This window comes from Pseudophryne corroboree, chromosome 6 (assembly GCF_028390025.1).
Source record: "Pseudophryne corroboree isolate aPseCor3 chromosome 6, aPseCor3.hap2, whole genome shotgun sequence".
NCBI lineage: Eukaryota > Metazoa > Chordata > Amphibia > Anura > Myobatrachidae > Pseudophryne > Pseudophryne corroboree.
In genome coordinates, this window is record NC_086449.1 from 171,647,262 (window position 1) to 171,668,914 (window position 21,653).

General features: G+C 49.1%; 1 protein-coding gene across 1 annotated transcript in view; it reads left to right on the forward strand.

Moving 5' to 3' along the window:
- The first annotated feature begins 1,167 nt into the window (after positions 1 to 1,167).
- Positions 1,168 to 21,653, forward strand: part of LOC134936836 (tetraspanin-15-like) — a 535,165-nt gene continuing 514,679 nt past the window's right edge. Inside the window, exon 1 of the mRNA XM_063932111.1 lies at positions 1,168 to 1,493. Coding sequence (XP_063788181.1) covers positions 1,407 to 1,493 — 87 coding nt within the window. The 5' untranslated portion in view covers positions 1,168 to 1,406. The remainder of the gene's footprint in view (positions 1,494 to 21,653) is intronic.

Consider the following 21,653-nt stretch of genomic DNA (forward strand, 5'->3'; position numbering starts at 1 on the left):
AAATATCAGAGAATGACATATATGAGCAAACCACTCAAGTTTGACACTCTTATGAAATATAGGGGGTAATTCCAAGTTGATCGCAGCACATACTTGCCTACCTGACCCTCTCCATGAGGGAGAAAATGCTGTTCCTGGACTTTCCTGGTAATGTATGTTTGCCATCACCTGTGGTGAAACACCTTTCTTATCAATTACCTAGCTCACCACAGGTGATGGCAATCATACATTACCAGGAAAGTCCAGGAACAGAGCATTTTCTCCCTCATGGAGAGGGTCAGGTAGGCAAGTATGACGCAGCAGGAATTTTGTTAGCAGTTGGGCAAAACCATGTGCACTGCAGGGGAGGCAGATTTAACATGTGCAGAGAGAGTTAGATTTGGGTGTGGGGTGTTCAATCTGCAATCTAATTTGCAGTGTAAAAATAAAGCAGCCAGTATTTACCCTGCACAGAAACAAAATAACCCACCCAAATCTAACTCTTTCTGCACATGTTACATCTGCCTCCCCTGCAGTGCACATGGTTTTGCCCAACTGCTAACAAAATTCCTGCTGCGATCAACTTGGAATTACCCCCATGGTTTTGCCCAACTGCTAACAAATTTGCTGCTGCGATCAACTCAGAATTAGGCCCAATGAAAGAGGGATGAGTCATTAATGTGAGAGACAGGTGTTGGGTCTATGAGCGGAGTCTTTGACCATGATGAAAGGAAAACGTAGCTGAGAGCAACTATGGAAGGGCTCTTGGAAATATCTGCATTTAAAAAAATATTTTACATAATTTTCTCTAAAAAATAAAATAAAATCATATTATTATGCAAGGAAAAAGTAGTCCTACAAAGCCCCCAAAATGCAAGACAAAAAAAAAAAAGTCATGGAATAAACAATAAAAGGAGAAAAGTATATCATGTGGCACACAGAAAAACAAAACACCATGGAAACATGAAATGTTATTCTTGTGTATAAAGCGTGAAATATTCCTCGTCACTTTGAGGTTAAGATAGAATGGCATCATAAATTATGTCTGTGACATTTCACCTTTGACATTTCCATAGATAGGTGAAAGTGTCAGTGTGAGGCATGGAGGTTACCCTGCTGCACACCCCGGCAGGAGGCGGCTGTGCTTGGGGTCAGTCACCTCGCAGTGAGACAGGTAGAACGTTGCACTAGGCAGTTGCCCCATTCTTACATTGTATCACCCCGGCGGCCGGCATGTGCAGATGGCTGGGGGCGGCTGCAGGTGATGTGAGGGGCGGTGAAGGGCTAGCAGCGTCCCCTCCCTGTGTGCACTTTCCCTTTCCCCATGCGGAAGTGCCGGGACTGCTGCTGCCGCTGCTTTGTGTGTATGTATGAGAGAGACAATGACCGGGGAGCACACACGCTGAGTCTTTATGTGACCAGCAGACATGGCCCGGGATCCCAAATGGAGAGCTACCCTGCGTACCTACTACTGCCTCAAATTCTCCCTGTCCTTCTACTCCACCCTCTTCTCGGTAGGTCCCTGAGTGTGAGTGAATGACCAGCTTAGTGCTGGAAATGGCAGGCAGCATCAGTAACAATGGGAATATTATTATCACTATATCCATGAGTACAGTATAATCAGTTCCCCTTCTTGAGTGCACATGTAAATGAAGCACCGTATGTATGAAAATGAAATACTAGCCACCATGCAATGTGTGCAGTTTACTATGGATTATTGTAGTAAAGGATAGTGTGGGGGTGTGGCCTGTCACTGACACAAAGCAGTCATGGCTTGCTGTATTATACACACTGTATACAGATAGTCATGGCTTGCTGTATTATACACGCTGTATACAGATAGACGGTCATGGCTTGCTGCATTATACACACTGTATACAGACAGTGCCTGCTGGTTGTACAGTGCTCACAGAAAACAAATCTCCAGTTATGTCAGTCATTGGACTTTTTGTTAACAAATATACTCATACATTGTGTCAATATACATACTACACTGTGCACACACTCAAACTATTGCAGTTAGATTGCCTTGCCCAGTCATTTCCAAACAGCTGAGCCCAGATTTTGTGCTATATTTTTATTACAGGCTTGCAGTGATGCTATTACTAATTAGGCACGGGTTAATCAACATTAACTTTTAATAGATATAGTGTTGACTATTGTTGTTTGTGCTGAAAGTCTTCAATACATTGTCATTGTGTTATATTTGGTATCTGTGTATTGTTTTACACAACATTCCCTTTATTCTTGTTATATGCCTGCTTATTATTTAGTTTAGTTATTTATATAGCGCACACATATTCCGGAGCGCTTTACAGATAATACTTGTCCATTTACATCAGTCCCTGCCCCAGTGGCGCTTCCAATCTATATTCCCTACCACATGTTCACGCACACACATTCACGCTAGGGTTAATTTTGTGGGGAGCCAATTAGCCTACAAGTATATTTTTGGATTGTGGGAGGAAACCGGAGTACTCGGAGGAAACCCCCGCAAGCACAGGGAGAATATACAAACTCCACACAGTTGGTGCCATGGTGGGAATTGAACGTATGACCTCAGTGCTGTGAGGCAGTGATGCTAACCATTATACCGTCCATACTGCCTATCAATCCTCTGTTTCTCAGGGGAAGATGTATTAAGCCTGGAGAAGTGATAAAACAGTGATAAGTGGAAGGTGATAACGCACCAGCCAATCATTATGGGTTTGAAAATGACAGGAGGTGATTGGCTGGTGCATTATCACCTTCCACTTATCACTGCTTTATCACTTCTCCAGGCTTTATACATCTGCCCCACAATCCCAATGGTGAGAACCAAAAGCAGAAATGAGCTAGTTCTTTTTTTTTTTTTTACAATATTTTGGTTTCATGGATAATTATTTAACATGAGAAAACTAGACTAGGGCACAACATGTAAGGAAATGCTATGACGGTTGTTCTAAACATTGGCCGGGATGTAATGAAGTCCGTGTGGGGATGCTGGCCGAACTTGGATGTTTTGTTTAAAGGGACAATCATGTACAAGGCTGAGTTCGGCGCCCGTGCGGGATGCCAGCCGAACTTGGACGTACATGATTACCCTTTTAAAAAAATGTCCGAGTTCAGCCAGCATCCCGCACGGCCGCCGAAGTCGGACTTCATTCCATCCCGCTGATTGAGTTGTTAGATAGATTTCTTAAGCTATTTATCTACACACATTAAACACAATTTAATGCCAGATAGTTAAATTAGACACTGAAATATATACAGGAGGTTGTGCCAAAAATGTTCCCTTTTAGTGTATGCCAGGAATCTAATTAGCAGAGCATAACAACAGTACAAATAGCTGCTCACATTTAACACATATATCTGGAAACAAAAACTATTAAATGTTTAAGTTTTTCTTTACTGCACAATTAGTGCCTAGTGATTATGAGGCAGAAAGAGGATTATTTACCAACATTCCATTGTAATAAAAGCATTCTCTGTCTCCATCGTGGCCACCAGCTACCACCACAAGGTGCTGGATATGTTGTCATAGATGGCACACGACTCATAGCGTTCAGAGTTGGTGAGCAGCTAGTGCCGTACACCAAATTGTCAGGTGTTCTCCACACACTGGTGGAAGTCTGGAACTATCCACCTATGAGAGTGCAAGAAGCAGTCTACTGGTTGTGATGGCACACTACAACAAGCAAATCAGTTGTACAGCATGGTGGGGCAGCAGGAGGGATATGTTTTGGAGTATCATTTTGTCACCAAGACATATTGAGGGTTGTCTGCATTGGCTGTCTGCCACTGGTCTCCGCCCTCACACCGCTCCTTTGGTGGCTGTCACCACTACCCAGTCAGTTACTGGCGTAAGGCATGCGCCACACACATTAGGTCTTGCGTGCTGCTTCCACCAATTTATCACATTGTTTCTATCAGATCTCAATTTTATTATATAGATTTGTCACAAACATTACATTTCAGCCCATTTGGTGGGCACTTGATTGCTATTGATATGTAAAAGCATATTTAAAAGAGGCTGTACGTGTTTTCTCACATGACAGTAGAGTTTTCACTCATTCATTTCCATTGGACTATTGATTTAATACATATTTACGTAGATATTTTCATAGGAATATCGATTGTCTGTACCCTGTGGAGGCTTCCAGATGAAATTTGTCAATATGATATATAAAAGAGAAAGAAAAGGAAAAACAAGAACAAAAACCAACTGTGAATCTGATTGGGGGAAAAACCCAGATATTCCAAATATATAACCCCCCCCCCCAAAAAAAAAAAAAAAAAAAAAAAAAGAAAGGGTGTGACACACACAGGCACAAACATTAAAAGTAAATAGGAAGGAACAAGTGTTCTAATCTTAACTGTGAATGAGAATAGAATTTATATCGCTCACCAAAAAGCTGCAAAGATACCAATACAGCTATTTTTAATTTTACAAAATATATTTCTATTATATCGACAATATACTGTACTAGCTGAATACCCGTGCTTCGCTACGGGATGAGGATGGTAAATTAGAATTATAGTTGTTCGTTAATTTACGTTGGTTGGAGATCTAGTATATAGGCATATCTTGCTTCCCTGAGACACTTTGTGTAGTGGCCGGACCCCTTTTTGGTCCCCCAAGGCACCCTGCTCTTCCCACTATACAACTCTCAGTCTGTGGCTTCTTGCTGCCTCCATTCCCCTCCTTACATCATGTCAGTGCCCCTGAGAAATGATTTATTTATTCAGTTTCTTATATTCACCGTTATGAATCTCCTGATATACTCTGTGCTGCTGGGGGACCATGCTTCTTCCACTATATAACTCTCAATGTGTGGTTTCATTTTATCTCCATTCCCCTCCTGACATCATGTCACTGCCTTGTCACATGCAGCCCTGTCCTGCCTGACATATCATGCATCTCCTAATATACTCTGTGCTGCTGCCGACCCTGCTCCTCCCACTATATAACTCTCAGCATGTGGATTCCTGCTACCTTCATTCCCCTCCTCACATCATGTCCCCGCCACTGTCACATAAAGCCCTATCATCACTGACATATCATGCATGTCCTGATATACTCTGTGCTGCTGTCCAACCCCTAGTGGTGCTAAGGGTGTCTTACCTGCACAGTGTTTGTTCCCAGAGTGTAAGCCATATGTGTTCCAGTTTGGTGTAAATTGCTCCAGGAATTCCAGAGTTATGCTATCTACTGAAATATTCTAGGCTGCCGCCACACCCCTAGGGATGTGTTACCCCCACAGTGTTTGTTCCCAGATTGTAAGTCATATGTGTACCAGTTTGGTGTAAATTGCTGCAGGCATGCCAGAGTTATGCTGGAAAATACATACACACATACATATAGAAGTGAAGGTAGCGCTTATCAAAAAACCCAATAAATCCAATAATAAAAAGTAATATCAGTACATATAATACCACTGCATGAATGACAATTCTACTAGTCACCACCAATGTTTAATTGCCACAGTCTGCCTGTTCCTATTAATTCCACAGGACCTTAAGATTGAAAGCATGGACGTTAATTAATTTGCTTAAGACTGACAGCGCAGTCTCCAGGATGAAGATCTCATTACTCCCGTTAGAGGATAAATTCCAGAGTATGTATTCAAACAGGAAAGTCCTCACCATGCATGCAGTGCTCATATGGAAGTTCAGTCCTGAATAGTATGAAAAGTCCAGATGGATTTCTGTAGGTCCTGTGATGGTCCAGGCGATGGCAATCTTTTCAATGGATGTAGATGTGGGTGACAAAGTGCCAAACAGCTGACGTGTTTCGCAGCTGGCACTGCTGCTTTTGCAAAGGTGACCTATGGTCTCAACTAGCAGTGTATTTATACCTTAGTTAATTGCATCATTACTGACACATGATTAGACAATCCATCAATTACACTCATGATTCAACATGTGTATCTGGCACTGGGGGCATATCTGGCACTGGGAGCATATCTGTATCTGGCACTGTGGGCATATCTGGCACTGTAGGGACATGTGTAACTGGCACTGGGGGCATATCTGGCACTGTGGGGACCTGTGGTTCTGGCACTGGGGGCATAGATATATATATATCTGGCACTGGGGGCCATATCTGGCACTGTGGGGACATGTGTATCTGGCACTGTGGGGACATGTGTATCTGGCACTGTGGGGACATGTGTATCTGGCACTGGGGACATGTGTATCTGGCACTGGGGGCATATCTGTATCGCACTGGGGGCATATCTGTATCTGGCACTGGGGGCATAGCTGTATCTGGCACTGGGGGCATATGTGGCACTGTGGCGACGTGTGTCTGGCTTTGGGGGCATATCTGGCACTGTGGGGACATGTGTATCTGGCACTGGAGGCATATCTGTATCTGGCACTGGGGTCATATCTGTATCTGGCACTGGGGGCACATCGGGCACTGAGGGGATATGTGTATCTGGCACTGGGAGCATATCTGGCACTGCGGGGACATGTGTATCTGGCACTGGGGGCATATCTGGCACTGTGGGGACATGTTTACCTGGCACTGTGGGGACATATGTAACTGGCACTGGGGCATATCTGGCACGGGGGGGCATATCTGTATCTGGCACTGGGGGCATATCTGTATGTGGCACTGGAGGCATATCTGGCACTGTGGGGACATGTGTATCTGGCTTTGGGGGCATATCTGGCACTGTGGGGACGTGTATCTGGCACTGGGGGCATATCTGACACTGCGGGGACATGTGTATCTGGCACTGGGGGCATACCTGGCACTGTGGGGACATGTGTACCTGGCACTGGAGGCATATCTGTATCTAGCACTGGGGGCATATCTGTATCTGGCACTGGGGGCATATCTGGCACTGTGGGGACATGTGTATTTGGCATTGGGGGCAATATCTGGCACTGTGGGGACATGTGTACCTGGCACTGGAGGCATATCTGTATCTGGCACTGGGGGCATATCTGTATCTGGCACTGGGGGCATTTCTGGCACTGGGGGGACATGTGTATCTGGCACTGGGGGGACATGTGTATCTGGCACTGGGGGCATATCTGGCACTGGAGGCATATCTGTATCTGGCACTGGGGGCATATCTGTATCTGGCACTGGAGGCATATCTGGCACTGTGGGGACATGTGTATCTGGCACTGTGTGGACATGTGTATCTGGCACTGGAGGCATATCTGTATCTGGCACTGGGGGCATATCTGCCACTATGGGGACATTGGGGGCATATCTGGCACTGTGGGGACATGTGTATCTGGCACTGTGGGGACATGTGTACCTGGCACTGGAGGCATATCTGTATCTGGCACTGGGGGCATATCTGGCACTGGGGGGACGTGTATCTGGCACTGGGGGGACATGTGTATCTGGCACTGGGGGCATATCTGGCACTGGAGACATTTCTGTATCTGGCACTGGGGGCATATATGTATCTGGCACTGGGGGCACATCTGTATCTGGCACTGGTGGCATATCTGGCACTGTGGGTACATGTGTATCTGGCACTGTGTGGACATGTGTATCTGGCACTGGAGGCATATCTGTATCTGGCACTGGGGGCATATCTGCCACTATGGGGACATTGGGGGCATATCTGGCACTGTGGGGACATGTGTACCTGGCACTGGAGGCATATCTGTATCTAGCACCGGGGGCATATCTGTATCTGGCACTGGGGGCATATCTGGCACTGTGGGGACATGTGTATTTGGCATTGGGGGCAATATCTGGCACTGTGGGGACATGTGTACCTGGCACTGGAGGCATATCTGTATCTGGCACTTGGGGCATATCTGTATCTGGCACTGGGGGCATTTCTGGCACTGGGGGGACATGTGTATCTGGCACTGGGGGGACATGTGTATCTGGCACTGGGGGGACATGTGTATCTGGCACTGGGGGCATATCTGGCACTGGAGGCATATCTGTATCTGGTACTGGGGGCATATCTGTATCTGGCACTGGGGGCATATCTGGCACTGGAGGCATATCTGTATCTGGTACTGGGGGCATATCTGTATCTGGCACTGGAGGCATATCTGGCACTGTGTGGACATGTGTATCTGGCACTGGAGACATATCTGTATCTGGCACTGGGGGCATATCTGCCACTATGGGGACATTGGGGGCATATCTGGCACTGTGGGGACATGTGTATCTGGCACTGTTGGGACATGTGTACCTGGCACTGGAGGCATATCTGTATCTAGCACTGGGGGCATATCTGTATCTGGCACTGGGGGCATATCTGGCACTGTGGGGACATGTGTATTTGGCATTGGGGGCAATATCTGGCACTGTGGGGACGTGTACCTGGCACTGGAGGCATATCTGTATCTGGCACTGGGGGGACATGTGTATCTGGCACTGGGGGGACATGTGTATCTGGCACTGGGGGGACATATGTATCTGGCACAGGGGGCATATCTGGCACTGGAGGCATATCTGTATCTGGTACTGGGGGCATATCTGTATCTGGCACTGGAGGCATATCTGGCACTGTGGGGACATGTGTATCTGGCACTGTGTGGACATGTGTATCTGGCACTGGAGACATATCTGTATCTGGCACTGGGGGCATATCTGCCACTATGGGGACATTGGGGGCATATCTGGCACTGTGGGGACATGTGTATCTGGCACTGTGGGGACATGTGTACCTGGCACTGGAGGCATATCTGTATCTGGCACTGGGGGCATATCTGGCACTATGGGGACATTGGGGGCATATTTGGCACTGTGGGGACATGTGTATCTGGCACTGTGGGGACATGTGTACCTGGCACTGGAGGCATATCTGTATCTGGTACTGGGGGCATATCTGTATCTGGCACTGGAGGCATATCTGGCACTGTGGGGACATGTGTATCTGGCACTGTGTGGACATGTGTATCTGGCACTGGAGACATATCTGTATCTGGCACTGGGGGCATATCTGGCACTGTGGGGACATGTGTATTTGGCATTGGGGGCAATATCTGGCACTGTGGGGACATGTGTACCTGGCACTGGAGGCATATCTGTATCTGGCACTTGGGGCATATCTGTATCTGGCACTGGGGGCATTTCTGGCACTGGGGGGACATGTGTATCTGGCACTGTGTGGACATGTGTATCTGGCACTGGAGGCATATCTGTATCTGGCACTGGGGGCATATCTGCCACTATGGGGACATTGGGGGCATATCTGGCACTGTGGGGACATGTGTACCTGGCACTGGAGGCATATCTGTATCTAGCACTGGGGGCATATCTGTATCTGGCACTGGGGGCATATCTGGCACTGTGGGGACATGTGTATTTGGCATTGGGGGCAATATCTGGCACTGTGGGGACATGTGTACCTGGCACTGGAGGCATATCTGTATCTGGCACTGGGGGGACATGTGTATCTGGCACTGGGGGGACATGTGTATCTGGCACTGGGGGGACATGTGTATCTGGCACAGGGGGCATATCTGGCACTGGAGGCATATCTGTATCTGGTACTGGGGGCATATCTGTATCTGGCACTGGAGGCATATCTGGCACTGTGGGGACATGTGTATCTGGCACTGTGTGGACATGTGTATCTGGCACTGGAGACATATCTGTATCTGGCACTGGGGGCATATCTGCCACTATGGGGACATTGGGGGCATATCTGGCACTGTGGGGACATGTGTATCTGGCACTGTGGGGACATGTGTACCTGGCACTGGAGGCATATCTGTATCTGGCACTGGGGGCATATCTGGCACTATGGGGACATTGGGGGCATATCTGGCACTGTGGGGACATGTGTATCTGGCACTGTGGGGACATGTGTACCTGGCACTGGAGGCATATCTGTATCTGGTACTGGGGGCATATCTGTATCTGGCACTGGAGGCATATCTGGCACTGTGGGGACATGTGTATCTGGCACTGTGTGGACATGTGTATCTGGCACTGGAGACATATCTGTATCTGGCACTGGGGGCATATCTGCCACTATGGGGACATTGGGGGCATATCTGGCACTGTGGGGACATGTGTATCTGGCACTGTGGGGACATGTGTACCTGGCACTGGAGGCATATCTGTATCTAGCACTGGGGGCATATCTGTATCTGGCACTGGGGGCATATCTGGCACTGTGGGGACATGTGTATTTGGCATTGGGAGCAATATCTGGCACTGTGGGGACATGTGTATCTGGCACTGGAGGCATATCTGTATCTGGCACTTGGGGCATATCTGTATCTGGCACTGGGGGCATTTCTGGCACTGGGGGGACATGTGTATCTGGCACTGGGGGGACATGTGTATCTGGCACTGGGGGCATATCTGGCACTGGAGGCATATCTGTATCTGGTACTGGGGGCATATCTGTATCTGGCACTGGAGGCATATCTGGCACTGTGTGGACATGTGTATCTGGCACTGGAGACATATCTGTATCTGGCACTGGGGGCATATCTGCCACTATGGGGACATTGGGGGCATATCTGGCACTGTGGGGACATGTGTATCTGGCACTGTTGGGACATGTGTACCTGGCACTGGAGGCATATCTGTATCTAGCACTGGGGGCATATCTGTATCTGGCACTGGGGGCATATCTGGCACTGTGGGGACATGTGTATTTGGCATTGGGGGCAATATCTGGCACTGTGGGGACATGTGTACCTGGCACTGGAGGCATATCTGTATCTGGCACTGGGGGGACATGTGTATCTGGCACTGGGGGGACATGTGTATCTGGCACTGGGGGGACATGTGTATCTGGCACTGGGGGGACATGTGTATCTGGCACTGGGGGCATATCTGGCACTGGAGGCATATCTGTATCTGGTACTGGGGGCATATCTGTATCTGGCACTGGAGGCATATCTGGCACTGTGGGGACATGTGTATCTGGCACTGTGTGGACATGTGTATCTGGCACTGGAGACATATCTGTATCTGGCACTGGGGGCATATCTGCCACTATGGGGACATTGGGGGCATATCTGGCACTGTGGGGACATGTGTATCTGGCACTGTGGGGACATGTGTACCTGGCACTGGAGGCATATCTGTATCTGGCACTGGGGGCATATCTGGCACTGGGGGGACGTGTATCTGGCACTGGGGGGACATGTGTATCTGGCACTGGGGGCATATCTGGCACTGGAGGCATATCTGTATCTGGCACTGGGGGCATATATGTATCTGGCACTGGGGGCACATCTGTATCTGGCACTGGAGGCATATCTGGCACTGTGGGGACATGTGTATCTGGCACTGTGTGGACATGTGTATCTGGCACTGGAGACATATCTGTATCTGGCACTGGGGGCATATCTGCCACTATGGGGACATTGGGGGCATATCTGGCACTGTGGGGACATGTGTATCTGGCACTGTGGGGACATGTGTATCTGGCACTGGGGGGCATATCTGTATCTGGCACTGGGGGGCATATCTGTATCTGGCACTGAGGGCATATCTATCAGGGGGTTCACTATGATATGCCGGCGGCCGGGCTCCCGGCGCCGGGAGCCCGACTGCCGGCTTACCGACAGTGTGGCGAGCGCAAATGAGCCCCTTGCGGGCTCGCTGCACTCGCCACGCTACTTTTATTCTCCCTCAAGGGGGATCGTGGACCTCCACGAGGGAGAATAAGTGTCGGTATGCCGGCTGTCGGGCTCCCGGCGCCGGTATACTGAGCGCCGGGAGCCCGACCGCCGACATACTGAAGACCACCCCTATCAGGCACTGAGGGCATATCTGGCACTGGGGGCATATCTGTATCTGCCACTGGGGGCATATCTTGCACTGGGGGCATATCTGTATCTTGCACTGGGGGCATATATGTATCTGGCACTGGGGACGTGTTTCTAGCACTGGGGGCATATCTGGCACTGTAGGGACATGTGTATCTGGCACTGGGGGCATATATGTATCTGGCACTGGGGACGTGTATCTGGCACTGGGGGCATATCTGGCACTGTAGGGACATGTGTATCTGGCATTGGGGGTATATCTGGCACTGTGGGGACATGTGTATCTGGCACTGTGTGGACATGTGTATCTGGCACTGGGGGCATATCTGTATCTGGCACTGGGGGTATATCTGTATCTGGCACTGGGGGCATATCTGCCACTATGGGTACATGTATACCTGGCACTGGGGGCATACTATGGGTACATGTATACCTGGCACTGGGGGCATATCTGGCACTGTGGGGAAATGTGTATCTGGCACTGGGGGGCATATCTGTATCTGGCACTGAGGGCATATCTGGAACTGGGGGCATATCTGTATCTGGCACTGGGGGCATTTATGTATCTGGCACTGGCGACGTGTATCTGGCACTGGGGGCATATCTGGCACTGTAGGGACATGTGTATCTGGCACTGCGGGCATATCTGGTACGGGGTATATCTGGCACTAGGGGCATATATGTATCTGGCACTGGGGATGTGTATCTGGCACTGGGGGCATATCTGGCACTGTGGGGACATGTGTATCTGGCACTAGGGGCATATCTGTATCTGGCACTGGAGGCATATCTGGCACTGTGGGGACATGTGTATCTGGCACTGTGGGGACGTGTGTCTGGCACTGGGGGCATATATGTATCTGGCACTTGGGGCATATCTGGCACTGTGAGGACATGTGTATCTGGCACTGGGGGCATATCTGGCACTGTAGGGACATGTGTATCTGCCACTAGGGGGCAAATATGTGTCTGGCACTGGGGGCATATATGTATCTGGCACTGGGATGGGCATGTGTATCTGGCACTGGGGGCATATCTAGCACTGTGGGGATACGTATATCTGGCACTGGGGGCATATCAGTATCTGGCACTGGGCGCATTTATGTATCTGGCACTGGGGGCATATCTGGCACTGTTGGGCATATATGTAATCTGGCACTGTGGGGCATATATGTATCTGGCACTGTGGGGACATGTGTATCTGGCACTGTGGGGCATATGTGTATCTGGCACTGTGGGGCATATGTGTATCTGGCACTGTTGGGGCATGTGTATCTGGCACTGTGTGGACATGTGTATCTGGCACTGTGGGTCATATATGTATCTGGCACTGTGGGGCATATATGTATCTGGCACTGTGGGGCATATGTGTATCTGGCACTGTGGGGGCATGTGTATCTGGCACTGTGGGTCATATATGTATCTGGCACTGTGGGGCATATATGTATCTGGCACTGTGGGGCATATGTGTATCTGGCACTGTGGGGGCATGTGTATCTGGCACTGTGGGGGCATGTGTATCTAGCACTGGGGGTATATATATCTGGCACTGTGGGGACATATGTGTATCTGGCACTGTGGAGGCACCCATTTTTGGGCGTTTTTATATGTATGTGGCACTGTACTGGGGCATTATATGTATGTGACACTGTACAACATGACTAAAAACGGGGTTATGACAGAAGGTCATGCTCCTACAAACGTCATACCGAAAGGTGTGCGCACAAGAATGGGGTGTGACTTTGTGACAACTAGGCCACACACCCATTTTTGCGCGTGTATGATAGTGGCTCTTGCCCTTCACTACAGATCTTTTTTGGCTCTTTGCCTATGACTGGTTGACCACCCCTGCTGTAGATGATAAACATAGTATAAAAAGTAAACCAATAAGTAAGGCTAATTCTGTTGCAAATTATTGAGTAACTTATCCACAATTTACAACGTTGGATCCAAATGTGGAGCTGTTATTATTGTTACCAATCAACATTGATGTATAGATGTTAGTTGTCCAACACTAACCAATGTGATTATCTGTTGGTCAACTAACATTTATAGGTTTGCTGAAGGGGTTTGCTAATAATACTAAAGGGGGGTACACACGGAGAGATCCGTGCTTAAATTCTAAGCAGAAATTAAGCACGGATCTCTCCGTGTGTATGCCCCACAGCATGCAGGCACAGTCTAGCACATCGCTCATTTCACTGCTGGGTGAAATGAGCGCCCCCCCTCCTCGCTCAACACACATCGCGCTGTGTGGTGTGCGGGGGAGAGATGTGTGCTGAGCGTTCTGTGCTAGATCACTCAGCACACATCTCCCCGTGTGTACTGGCCTTAACAGGTCTGCATTTGGTTTACAGTGCTGTTAGTTGGGGTGTAGTACGGTATGCCGGCGCTCGGGCTCCCGGCGACCAGCATACCGGCGCCGGGAGCCCGACCGCCGGCATACCGACAGCGTGGTGAGCGCAAAGGAGCCCCTTGCGGGCTCGCTGCGCTCGCCACTCTGCGGGCACGGTGGGGTCGTGGACCCCCACGAGGGAGAATAGCTGTCGGTATGCCGGGTGTCGGGATTCTGGCGCCGGTATACTGTGCGCCGGGATACCGACATTCGGCATACTGAAGACCACCCGTTAGTTGTATATAAATTGTTGACTGATGCATTGCTGTAGATTTAGTTACTGTCCCTGAGGGGATTCAACTATAGAAGTTACAATAAAACACAGAATGGGATCTTTTTATAGTCCTAGTCCAAAAGGACTAGTCCATTCATGTAAGACAGAACTCCTGGCCTTATTCATGTTTGCAAGTAGAGCAAAAAAGCAAGCAACTGGGCAAATTCATGTTGCACTGCAGGTGGGGCAGATGTGACTTGCTGAGAGATTCAGATTTGGGTGGGTTGTGTTCAAACTGAAATCTAAATTGCAGTGTAAAAATAAAGCTGCCTAAATGTGCATACACACGTAATGATTTGTCCAACAATCGGGGTGTTCCTGATATATGTGTACATACCATGTTATGTAAATTCGAGTCCACCGATGTTTAAGTAATTTGTATTGCCAGCAGTGTTTTACAGGAGAGAACAGTAAAACAGTGCCGGACTTCACACAGTGAAGACCGGCCGGATCAGTGTGATCCGTGCAGGGCTTCATTGTGTACAGTATAGAAATAGTAAAATATGGGGGGGGGGGAATTGCGTGGGGTCCCCCCTCCTAAGCATAACCAGCCTCGGGCTCTTGAGCCGGCCCTGGTTCCAAAAATAAGGGGGACAAAAGACGTAGGGGTCCCCTGTATTTTTAAAACCAACACCGTGCTCCACTAGCCAGAGAGATAATGCCACCGTTGGGGGACACTTTTATACTGATCCCTGTGGCCGTGGCATTACCCCCCCAACTAGTCACCCCTGGCCGGGGTACCCTGGAGGAGTGGGGATCCCTTAAATCAAGGGATCCCCCCTCCAGGCACCCAAGGGCCAGGGGTGAAGCCCGAGGCTGTCTGCCCCCCCCCCCCCCCCATCTCTGGGCGGTGGAAGGGGGGGCTGATAGCCTGTTTGTGTGTAAAAAAAAAAAAATGTTGGCCCTCGTTCCGAGTTGATAGCACGCTAGCAGTTTTTAGCAGCCGTGTAAACGTATAGTCGCCGCCCACCGGGGAGTGTATTTTTGCTTTGCAAGTGTGGAACGCCTGTGCAGCCGAGCTCTGCAAAAAAATTTTGTGCAGTTTCAGAGTAGGTCTGGACTTACTCGGCCCTTGCGAGCACTTCAATCTTTTTGGTGCCGGAATTGACGTCACACACCCGCCCTCCAAACGCCTGGACAAGCCTGGGTTTTCCCTACCACTCCCAGAAAACGGTCAGTTGACACCCATAAACGCCCTCTTTCTGTCAATCTTCTTGCGATCGGCTGTGCATATGGATTCTTCGTTAAATCCATAGCTCAGCAACGATCCGCATTGTACCCGTATAATGCACGTGCGCATTGTGGTGCATATGCATGCGCAGTAGAGACCTGATCGCAGCACAACGAAAATCAGTAGCGTGCGATCAGATCGAAATAACCCCCATTGTCTTTTGTTTTAGAACTACAAGTCCCAGCAAGCCTCCTTTACTTGCTGGTACTTGGAGAACCACAAGTACCAGCATGCAGGGAAATAACGGGCCTGCTGGTACCTGTAGTTCTACAACAAAAGACATACCCAAATAAAAACAAGACACACAGCGTGAGAGTACAAAGTTATTAAACACACGCCTGCAGATTTACCATGATTTATGTGAAACCTGTGTGCACCCTTCCATTGAATGTATTACAATGGATTACAAAGACATTTTTTTTTAATAAAGTGAATGTCAGGGGAAAAATATATATAGATTGACACTTTGGGAATCGAACCCGGGACTCTCAGCGTGGGAGGCGGGAGCCTTCACCGCTAGCCCACGTCACTGCATGGAAGATACACAAGTTAATTTGTAAAAGTAATGCAAGCAGCGATTCCTTCCTATTGTTGTTTGTTTATGCCGTTAGGGGACTCGGGCGCTCATATTTCAAACCACGGTATTTTCCACCACCTCCCCCTACCTCCATCCCCCTTCCTCCTGCCAACCTACACAGTTCATACAGTAGACAGGGAGGGAGGTCAGATTACCATAAATGTGCAACACAATACTACAGTATACTGTATATGAAAATCACATAGAGAACTGCAAGCGCATTGATACTGTAGGTGTGTAAATGGTACAGTAGCAGTGATCCCTTCTCATAAAGTACAACATAGATTCTCTATCACCGATGATCTACAGTACTGTGTTGCTCGAACAGTTAGTTGCATCAGAATACACTAATTTATATTTATTGGTATGTCTACGTGTGCTCATTGTGTATTTTAGATAGCGGAATGAGTCGCTCTTGCAGATTTACCCTGATTTATGTGAAACCTGTGTGCACCCTACCATTGAATGTATTACAATGGATTACACAGAAAAAAATAATAATAAAGTGAATGCCAGGGGAAAAAAAATATATAGATTGGCACTCGAACCCGGGACTCTCAGCGTGGGTGGCGGGAGCCTTCGCCTCTAGCCCACGTCGCTACATGTAAGATACACAAGTTCATGTGTAAAAGTAATGCAAGCAGCGATTCCTTACCATTGGTGTTCGTTTATGCCGTTAGGGGACTCGGACGCTCATTTTGTGCACTGTACATACTTTAAAGTCAATGAGCTAAATTATTCCTTTCACACATTAGTTGCGTCTACATACACAAGTATTTTAACACGTTCATTTGCATCTGTATAAACTATTTTTTTATTTATTTTTACTCTCTCCGTCTGACCATTGGTCACCATCTGTGTGTACAGTATGTGTACCATTTGCCAGAGCTTGTACTGTAGATCAATCCGCCGCTATTCGAACTAAAGTACTGGATTAGTGGAGTATTAGCCACCCAGTGGTGGAGAAGTGTATTGCATGCTAAGTATCTAGTCGTGCCTCAACGCGCCTGTCTGTGATTAAACTCGGCAACCTAAGCTATCGCCTAGGCGGGACTAAACCACCGTCTAGGCGCAGAAACAGCCAAGATGACGGTGGACCCATCTGTGTGTGTGTGTGTATATATATATATATATATATATATTTCTCTGACGTCCTAGTGGATGCTGGGAACTCCGTAAGGACCATGGGGAATAGACGGGCTCCGCAGTAGACTGGGCACTCTTTAAAGAAAGATTAGGTACTACATCTGGTGTGCACTGGCTCCTCCCTCTATGCCCCTCCTCCAGACCTCAGTTAGAATCTGTGCCCGGCCAGAGCTGGATGCACTTAGTGGGCTCTCCTGAGTTCACTATAAAGAAAGTATTTGTTAGGTTTTTTATTTTCAGTGAGATCTAACTGGCAACAGACTCACTGCTACGTGGGACTTAGGGGAAAGAAGCAAACCTACCTGCTTGCAGCTAGCTTGTGCTTCTAAGGCTACTGGACACCATTAGCTCCAGAGGGATCGAACACAGGGCCCGACCTCGATCGTCCGTTCCCGGAGCCGCGCCGCCGTCCCCCTTGCAGAGCCAGAAGACGGAAGATTCCGGAGAAAATCGGCGGCTGAAGACTCCGGTCTTCAATAAGGTAGCGCACAGCACTGCAGCTGTGCGCCATTGCTCCCACAGCACACCACACGCTCCGGTCACTGGTGGGTGTAGGGCGCTGGGGGGGGGGGGGCGCCCTGGGCTGCAATTAGTATACCTTAGGTGGCAAAATGCACATAATACAGTTCTAAACTGTACATGTGCCTAATCCCCCGCCTTAATTATCATTAAAAAAGCGGGAGAAGCCCGCCGCTGCAGGGGCGGGGCTATCTTCCTCAGCACAGCCAGCGCCATTTTCTCTTCACAGCTGAGCTGGAAGGACGCTCCCCAGGCTCTCCCCTGCAGTATACACTACAGAAAGGGTAAAAAAGAGAGGGGGGGCACATAAGTTTAGGCGCAAATTGTGATATAAGCAGCTATTGGGGGAAAATTCACTTTGTGTATAGTGTAAATCTAATCTAATCTAAATGTTATATAGCGCTCTGGTGTGTGCTGGCATACTCTCTCTGTCTCCCCAAAGGACTTTGTGGGGTCCTGTCCTCAGTCAGAGCATTCCCTGTGTGTCTGTGTGGTGTGTCGGTACGGCTGTGTCGACATGTTTGATGAGGACGCTTACGTGGAGGCGGAGCAGGTGCCGATAAGTGTGATGTCGCCCCCTGCGGGGCCGACACCAGAGTGGATGGATATGTGGAAGGTATTAACCGACAGTGTCAACTCCTTGCATAAAAGGTTCGATGACGCAGCTTTATGACAGCCGGCATCTCAGCCCGCGCCTGCCCAGGCATCTCAGAGGCCATCGGGCTCAAAAACGCCCGCTACCTCAGATGGCAGACACAGATGTCGACACAGAGTCTGACTCCAGTGTCGACGAGGATGAGACAAATGTACAATCCGCTAGGGCCATTCGATGCATGATTACGGCAATGAAAAATGTGTTGCACATTTCTGACATTAACACGGTTACCACAAAAAAGGATATTATGTTTGGGGAGAAAAAGCAGCCAGTGACTTTTCCCCCATCTGATGAGTTAAATGAATTGTGTAAAGAAGCGTGGGGTTCCCCAGATAAGAAACTAGTGATCTCTAAGCGGTTACTAATGGCATACCCTTTCCTGCCAACGGATAGGTTACGCTGGGAGACATCCCCTAAGGTGGACAAGGCGCTCACACGCTTATCAAAAAAGGTGGCACTGCCTTCTCAGGATACGGCCGCCTTAAAGGAGCCTGCAGATAGAAAGCAGGAGGCTATCCTGATGTCTGTGTATACACACTCAGGTACTATACTGAGACCTGCTATTGCTTCAGCATGGATGTGTAGTGCTGCAGCAGCGTGGTCTGATTCCCTGTCTGATAACATTGATTCCCTTGACAGGGACACTATTTTGCTAACCATAGAGCATATTAAAGACGTAGTCTTATATATGAGGGATGCACAGAGGGACATTTGCCGGCTGGCATCTAGAATTAATGCAATGTCCATTTCTGCCAGGAGAGTATTATGGACTCTGCAGTGGACAGGTGATGCTGATTCTAAAAGGCACATGGAAATTTTGCCTTATAAGGGTGAGGAATTGTTTGGGGACGGTCTCTCGGACCTCGTATCCACAGCAACAGCTGGAAAGTCGACTTTTTTACCTCAGGTTCCCTCACAGCCTAAGAAAGCACCGTATTATCAAGTACAGTCCTTTCGGCCTCAGAAAGGCAAGCGGGTTAGAGGTGCGTCCTTTCTGCCCAGAGGCAGGGGTAGAGGGAAAAAGCTGCACCAGACAGCCAGTTCCCAGGAACAAAAATCCTCCCCTGCTTCCACTAAGTCCACCGCATGACGCTGGGGCTCCACAGGTGGAGCCAGGTGCGGTGGGGGCCCGTCTCCGGAACTTCAGCGACCAGTGGGTTCGCTCACAGGTGGATCTCTGGGTTCTACAAGTGGTATCTCAGGGATACAAGCTGGAGTTCGAGACGTCTCCCCCTCGCGGTTACCTCAAATCAGCCTTGCCAGCTACTCCCAAAGACAGGGAGGTAGTACTGGCGGCAATTCACAAGCTGTACCTCCAGCAGGTGATAATCAAAGTCCTCCTTCAACAGGGACGGGGTTACTATTCCACAATGTTTGTGGTACCGAAACCAGATGGTTCGGTGAGACCCATTCTAAATTTGAAATCCTTGAACACTTCTATAAGGAAGTTCAAGTTCAAAATGGAATCGCTCAGGGCGGTTATTGCAAGCCTGGAAGAGGGGGATTATATGGTATCACTGGGCATCAAGGATGCTTACCTACATGTCCCCATTTACCCACCTCACCAGGAGTACCTCCGATTTGTGGTACAGGACTGCCATTACCAATTCCAGACGTTGCCGTTTGGTCTGTCCACGGCACCGAGGGTATTTACCAAGGTAATGGCCGAAATGATGATACTCCTTCGAAAGAAGGGAGTTATAATTATCCCGTACTTGGACGATCTCCTTATAAAGGCGAGGTCCAGGGAGCAGTTGGTGGTCGGAGTAGCACTATCTCAGGAAGTGCTGCAACAGCACGGCTGGATTCTGAATATCCCAAAGTCGCAGCTGGTTCCTACGACGCGTCTGCTGTTCTTGGGTATGATTCTGGACACAGAACAGAAGAAGGTGTTTCTCCCGGAGGAGAAGGCCAAGGAGTTGTCATCTCTGGTCAGAGACCTCCTGAAACCAAAACAGGTGACGGTGCATCACTGCACGCGAGTCCTGGGAAAGATGGTAGCTTCTTACGAAGCAATTCCCTTCGGCAGGTTCCATGCAAGGATCTTTCAGTGGGATCTGTTAGACAAGTGGTCCGGATCGCATCTTCAGATGCATCGGCTGATCACCCTGTCCCCGAGGGCCAGGGTGTCTCTGCTGTGGTGGCTGCAGAGTGCTCATCTTCTCGAGGGCCGCAGATTCGGTATACAGGACTGGGTCCTGGTGACCACGGATGCAAGCCTCCGAGGTTGGGGGGCAGTCACTCAGGGAAGAAACTTCCAAGGACAATGGTCGAGTCAGGAGACTTCCCTACACATAAATATTCTGGAACTAAGGGCCATTTACAATGCCCTAAGTCAAGCAAAACCCCTGCTTCAACACCGGCCGGTGCTGATCCAGTCAGACAACATCACGGCGGTCGCTCATGTAAACCGACAGGGCGGCACAAGAAGCAGGATGGCGATGGCAGAAGCCACAAGGATTCTCCGATGGGCGGAAAATCATGTGTTAGCACTGTCAGCAGTGTTCATTCCCGGAGTGGACAACTGAGAGGTACAATTCTGAGGTACTCCTGGTGAAGAGGGTAAATAGGGACATGCAGGTAGGCATCCTTGATGTCCAGTGATACCATGAAATTCTCCAGGCTTGCAATAATCGCCCTGAGCGATTCCATTTTGAACTTGAACCTTCGTATATAAGTGTTCAAGGATTTCAATTTTAGAATGGGTCTCACCGAACCGTCTGGTTTCGGTACCACAACATTTTGGAATAGTAACACCGGCCTTGTTGAAGGAGGGGTACCTTGATTTCACCTGCTGGAAGTACAGCTTGTGAATTGCCGCCAGTACTACCTTTCTCCGTGGGCAGCAGGCAAGCCTGATGTGAGGTAACGGCGAGGGGGAGTCGCCTCGAACTCCAGCCTGTATCCCTGTGATACTATTTACAGAACCTAGGGATCCACCTGTGGGCAAGCCCACTGGTCCCTGAAGTCCCCGAGACGCGCCCCCACCGCACCTGTCTCCACCTGTGGAGCCCCAGCGTCATGCGGTGGACTCAGAGGAAGCGGGGGAATATTTTTGATCCTGGGACTGGCTGTCTGGTGCAGCTTTTTCCTTCTTCCCTTGTCTCTGTGCAGAAAGGAAGCGCCTTTGACCTGCTTGCTTTTCTGAAGCCGAAAGGACTGTACCTG